This window comes from Vigna angularis, chromosome 4, assembly GCF_016808095.1.
Source record: "Vigna angularis cultivar LongXiaoDou No.4 chromosome 4, ASM1680809v1, whole genome shotgun sequence".
In the NCBI taxonomy this organism is placed as follows: Eukaryota; Viridiplantae; Streptophyta; class Magnoliopsida; order Fabales; family Fabaceae; genus Vigna; species Vigna angularis.
The window spans coordinates 36,773,708-36,780,335 of record NC_068973.1 but is presented as its reverse complement, the minus strand read 5'-3'; the positions used below and the strand labels follow the sequence as shown (position 1 = coordinate 36,780,335).

Below are 6,628 nucleotides of genomic sequence, written 5' to 3'. Positions count from 1 at the left end.
TTTTAACAGTTATATTATAATCAACATAACATATTTAATCTTTGAGCTTAGAAACATAAAATATTTAAACTCCAAAGCTGTGTAACACTTTATTTGTATCTCACTTCATGCACCAATATTTCTCCTTTCTTCCCACACAGAGTGAGCTTGAAAGCACAATGAAAAAGCCATCATAGTGCATGCAAAGGACACACCTTATTATCACATTCTCTAAACTCTTATTTGTTTTCTTTCCTAGTGGAAATTTATTTCTTATGAAATTCTTTTAAAAAATCATATGTTAATTGATTTTATAGAAATATACAAAATCTTTTATTTGTTATTTTTGCTTTGAAATCGTTTAGAAATAATTTATTATTATTATTATCATCACCACAATAACAATAATAAAATTATTTCAACTTAGGATTTTAATGCATCAGTGTGCTAAGGTTTTCATCTATAATTAGGTTTTCATTTGAGAATAATCATTCATATATATTTTTTGATTTTGAGTGTTACATTTTTTTTTCTTTTAGAAATTATGTCCCTAAAATTTAGTAACTTTGGGATATAAATTGACGTGAGTAAGATTTTCCATTGGAGAATCACTTTCATAGGAAACATCCCTTGCAACTTTCACTAATGTCATATCCTTCTCCAAGCCTTTTCCATCATTTAATCAGTATTTTACAAGGACTTTACATTATAAGTAAGATTTTATCAAATGACAATAATTAAGTATATACTTTTTGAGTTCAGAAATTTGTTTCCAAAATTTTAATAATCTACTCTACAAAAAAAAAAAAAACAACAACGCGTGATTTAGCTTACATGCTACTTTTAATCTATTTTGTTAAAACTAAATGCATATATATGAAAAGAAAAATCAAAGTCTAAAAATTTTATTGATTATTTTTTTAGAAAGGTGACTCTGATTAAATAATTAGTCTAAATTTGACTTGGATCATGTCATAGACTTTTAATGAGTCAAGTGATGTTTACATTTTTTTTAGAATAAATATATTTTTTTACAGTGAGATAACTCATCAACAACAACTTACCATTTTTATTTTTTTAAAACCAATAATTAATGAAAAACAAAAGGGTTATTTTATCTTATTGTAAAAATAAAAAAAAGAATTTACAAATATGTTAAAAAAATTGATTGTTTAGGGTGATGTCTGAAGCAGGAGCAATGATATCATATGGAACAATCATTCTAAGAGGAATTCGGCCGAGGTTAAAATGAAAAAAGCAAAAAACATGAAACTCAATTATCATTATTGATTTTTCTCAAAAAAGAAAAGAAGGTAGCGCTATGATTGTTCATTACCTTCTCTTTTTATTGATAGTTTATTTACATTTTTTAATTATGATTTTTGTTTAGCATACCTAATGATTATGATTAACAGTGAGGTCTTCCTAATGTGCAAAGTTAGTCAAGGAAATTGGGAAAAGTCCAAAAAAAATTAAATGGAAAAGAAAAGAAAAAAGAAGACAGAAGAAAGAAAGGAGAGCTGGAATCACATGGACTTGTCTTTCTCTTGCTGGGACCTCAATTGAAATTTTCTTCTCTCCCTTCTCTCTTATCATTCTCTCCTTCATCTTCTCCTCATCTTCTTCTTCTCCCATTCTTATATTACTTTCCTCTTCTTTCTTCTCTCTCCCCTCTGCCATGGCTGAGGACAAGGTACTTTTCTCCCGGAAAAAAATGTGTTTTTTTTTTCTTTGTATTATCTGGTTGGTGAGAAAACTGAGTGACCCAGAAATGGGAGAGTTGAAAATGCATTTTTGATTTCTGCTTTGAAGCGGATGAACCTGGAGTTTTTTGTCTGGGATGTGTGATTTGTGTTTCTATTTCTTTTTGTTTGCTTGCACAGTTAACAAAGGGGAGTTAGGGTTTGTTATTTCTGGGGGAATTCGTTTTCTTTCTAAAAATATTGTCTTCGAGCTTGATGAAGAAGACCCCTCTGGTTCATTTTGGGGTTGATCTATGGGTTTTATGAGGTTTCATTTTATATATTTTGGGGAGAGACTGAGATTTGTTTTTTTGCATATACTTGTATCGGTATCTGATCGTGTTTGTTATGATCTTGTATTGGTGTTGGACTACCAAGTGTCAACGATTTTGGTTTTCTGTTTGTCTGAACTTATGATCATTTGCCAGTTACTCACCAGATTGGATTTTGTTTTTCTGATTCTGATCAAATATCTTTGTCCACACCTTTGTACTCTGCTGCTTGACGGTGGTTTGTTTTAATTTAGTTTAGCAACGTAACACGTTATCTTCCCTTAAATATTTGCTCTCAACATTTTCAATTGAAGTTTGTCCTCTGAACTTAGTGATGCTATTGTTCTTGGTTCCTTGTATTTACTTTGTTTTGCAGCTTATATCCTTAAGTTACTAACCTGGTTTTTTACCCAATTCACATCGTTTATGAAACTTACCTGAGTTATTCGATGAGTTGTTGAAATATGATGTTTTAATTTTGTATTATGTAGATGATCTTAGTCTTTCCCTAGTGTTTTTTTTTTAATATCTGCCAATTGTTTAAATATATTCTTCCAAATTTTAGCTTCCTTCTGAAACCAAACGCATTTTGAAATATTTTGTGAAGAAGGATAACATTCTTATATTTTTTATAACTTGTTTTAAATATGACTATTTTAACAGGAGATGTCTAACTCTGTCATCAATGGCAATGATTCTCTCACTGGTCACATCATATCTACAACTATTGGAGGCAAAAATGGGGAACCTAAACAGGTATTATCTTTGTAAATCCCTGATATGATGTCTTATTTAGATTTTTTGCTTGGTTATTAAAAGCACCTTTACGACGCTTTTCCTCGATTGTGAGTTTAATGTCTTGTTCAATGATTCTTCCAGACTATTAGTTACATGGCAGAACGGGTTGTAGGAACTGGGTCATTTGGAATTGTTTTCCAGGTATGCTATTTTCTCAATACTAGATTCGTTACTCTTGCTATCTCTACCTATTTTTCCTCGTGCTGATCATTATTTTCTTAGGCAAAATGCTTGGAAACTGGGGAAGCAGTGGCAATTAAAAAGGTTTTACAAGACAGGCGATACAAGAATCGTGAACTGCAGTTAATGCGTGTGATGGATCACCCAAATGTGATCACTCTGAAGCATTGTTTCTTTTCCACTACAAGTACAGATGAACTTTTTCTTAATTTGGTGATGGAATATGTTCCAGAGTCCATGTATAGAGTCTTGAAACACTATAGCAATGCTAATCAGAGAATGCCCATCATCTATGTGAAACTTTACATGTACCAGGTATGCTGCATACTTTCTGGCATTTCATTCTGATTTATTTGCTGTGTCTAATATTAAAAGATTGTTAAATGCATGCAGATTTTCAGGGGGTTGGCTTATATCCACACTGTTCCCAAAGTCTGTCACAGAGATTTGAAGCCTCAAAATATACTGGTTTGTTGATATGTCATTGTTGTGCCTGTGTGTATATAGGGGTGTATCTAATGAGAGCCTTTTGTTTGTGATGGTTTGAGAAATAAATATTGAGTCATCTCAGAAAAAATCACATGACTATTTTACGTGGTCATGTGACTTTAAAAAACTTCGAATCCTATCCATTCATTTATTGTTGTACGGCTCAAATTTGTTCTCTCTAATCTCACACTTACAAAACTGGCTTTCTCACTGTATAATATGGTGAGAGGAGTTAAGTTTGGCTATACAATAATACATGGATGGTTAAGATTGTGCTAATTAGTTTTTATCTTAATCATTCATTTGAATTATGTGGTTGGGGATTTGCTCCTCTCATTTGTATACGCACCCTATATTTGTCAGTTCATTCTTGAAAGTTGTAATTATTTATGGCTTAAATGTCATTCTGTGTACATTCCAGGTGGATCCTCTTACACACCAAGTGAAGCTATGCGATTTTGGAAGTGCAAAAGTTCTAGTAAGTTGAGCTCCCTATTTTGCTTTTATGTGCCTAAATTTTGTCCATTTTTTCCAGGCATCATCATCTTTTATATTGATGGCGTAATAACTTAGTGTCAACCAATAATCTATCAGTTGCCATAAAGTTTTGACGGTTTGGATGAAGAGGGTCTGATTTTTATTCTCTTTTGATTATAGTCCCTTGTGTACATGTATTGGTCAGCTCAACAGCAAGCTTTGAAGCTTTATTTTAAGATTTTTATTTTTATATTTTATTAAACATTTTGATTATTTTTCTTTGTGGAAACAGCATATTTTAAAATTTTGGGAGGTTTTTGTTATGTTCTGTATGCTTTCAAGTTATGTATTATTATTGAGGATCATTTACTAACCGTTAATCTTGTCTCATCAGGTCCAAGGTGAAGCTAATATATCATACATATGTTCGCGATTTTATAGAGCACCAGAACTTATATTTGGTGCCACTGAGTATACAAGTTCAATTGATATTTGGTCAGCTGGCTGTGTCCTTGCTGAACTTCTTTTGGGCCAGGTCTGTGTTATTGATTTGTTTTCATTAATTTGTATTACTAAATACTATTATGTAAATCTATCACAAAGTGATGTAAATGTTCTCTTGATTATCTGCTCCCTGTGAGTTATCTGAAACAATTTGAACTTTTGCAGCCATTATTCCCTGGTGAAAATGCTGTAGACCAGCTCGTACATATTATAAAGGTGCAATTGGTGTTAACATGTGTTTTATGTTTCATTAGTCATGTAATTATTCCTTTTCATCATCAGTCACCTTTATAAAATTTTGTATTCTAGGTGCTTGGCACACCCACTCGAGAGGAAGTGCGCTGTATGAATCCCAATTACAATGACTTTAGGTTTCCACAGATAAAAGCACATCCATGGCACAAGGTCTATAATTTTCTCTTCTTTCATATATTGGCATGAAATATTCCTGGCATTCTAACTCCTCGAAATTGTGTGTAGATATTCCACAAAAAGATGCCTCCAGAAGCCATTGATCTTGCATCTCGGCTTTTGCAATACTCCCCAAGTCTTAGGTGCACTGCGGTAAGTGAGGCTGTCTCCTACCCAAATCTCAGCCTATATCTGTCCTGAGTTTGATTAACTAACTGGTGAATGTTATCTAGAAAAACTGGCAAAGCAATTTTAAAAAAAATATATTTTTGTTATGCAGCTTGAAGCATGTGCTCATCCTTTCTTTGATGAACTCCGAGAACCCAATGCTCGCCTGCCAAATGGTCGTCCATTCCCCCCTCTATTTAACTTCAAACAGGAAGTAAGTCCTTAAAACATATTTTTTTTGTCATTTGTACTCTGCTAGTAAATTATTTGTACAGACTAATTCAAGACTTGGAATAGAATTGATAATAATTATAAAAAAAGTTAAAAAAAAATCTTGAAGCCTGATAAGGGTCTGTACATCGACAGATGCTTTAGGGCTGCCTGGTAATCTGAATATTGCCTCTTGCATTGGGCAAGTGATGCTCATCCTGAGCCCATCTGTGTAAAAAATAAATTTTGAAGTGTTCTCTTTACTACTGCCTTTCTTTTTGTTTGTCTGTTAGGGTACACAAAGCAATACTTACATATATGCATTGTGTTCAATCATGATAAACATCCAAGCTAAACACAACTGATGGGCAACTGTATTTTTTATTCTCCCTTTTGACAGTTAACCGGAGCATCTCCTGAGCTTGTTAATAAGCTGATACCTGACCATGTGAAGAGGCAAATAGGGCTGCAATTTGTTCATCTTGGAGGATCGTGATGATAAGCTTAGGGGTGATAGTGGGATACCATTATTTTTGTCTAAATACCATGTTCTGTGGCCTGGCCAATGTAGTTTCAAGCTGAATCAGGACTGAGATTTGGGAAGCTGGATGGCTGCAGTTGATCCGTCAGTATATGTATTACCTTTTGATTCTCTATTGCTACCGGTGGATCTTTATTTCCCCAGGAAAATATAGCCTTGTTTATTGTCGAAGTCTACATGTCATATAGTAGGAGTATACTTGACCTGAAATGGTCATATCAGAACTTAGAATGCTTGAACTGTACGGGGAAAACTAAAGCCTTGGCTGGAAAGAGGGGAGAAGGGTCCCAGAAGAGTTTTGATGATGGGGTTGTTGGTTGGGTTTGCTTTGGCTTCCTCATGTTAATATGTGCCTCATTTTGCAATGCTGCACACCCAGTTCCTTTCCTTGTGAAATGTAATGTGCTATCTATCTGTTTCTTCAATGCCGTTTTCTAATGTTCCAAATTTCATTTTTATTTCATGAATTTGATTTCCTGAAACATTTAGCACTTTTGGTAATATCAGTTCTCGTGATTTTTATATTGACATATATTTATACATACATAAAATATATATTCTAAATGTAACAAGCAACGTTGAATTTTTTTTCGTAGAATTTAAATTTTAAACTTGATGTAATCTATAAAGTAACTGAATCCATAATTTTTGTTCAATTATTTTTAATTAAATATAACTACTAGCAAACAGGTGTTGCAGAAGTGGCAAGGACTACGAATTTTCTGCAACAGACAACGAAAAATTCAGTTCTAAGGGGTACGAATACAATCCCAATTCCCCATCCATATATGGGGTGGAACTTTCCTGAAACGGACATGTATTTGAGTTTTAACATGTGATGTACAGAATGATGAAGA

General features: G+C 33.1%; 1 protein-coding gene across 1 annotated transcript; it reads left to right on the top strand.

Moving 5' to 3' along the window:
• The first annotated feature begins 1,486 nt into the window (after positions 1-1,486).
• LOC108331556 (shaggy-related protein kinase eta) lies at positions 1,487-6,196 on the top strand. Its single transcript, XM_017566313.2, has 12 exons — positions 1,487-1,672; positions 2,657-2,749; positions 2,873-2,932; positions 3,014-3,286; positions 3,365-3,439; positions 3,882-3,938; positions 4,332-4,472; positions 4,607-4,657; positions 4,751-4,846; positions 4,922-5,005; positions 5,133-5,234; positions 5,631-6,196. The coding sequence occupies exons 1-12, from the start codon at positions 1,658-1,660 to the stop codon at positions 5,724-5,726; spliced, it is 1,143 nt and encodes a 380-aa protein (XP_017421802.1). The 5' UTR covers positions 1,487-1,657; the 3' UTR covers positions 5,727-6,196.
• Positions 6,197-6,628: the final 432 nt, after the last annotated feature.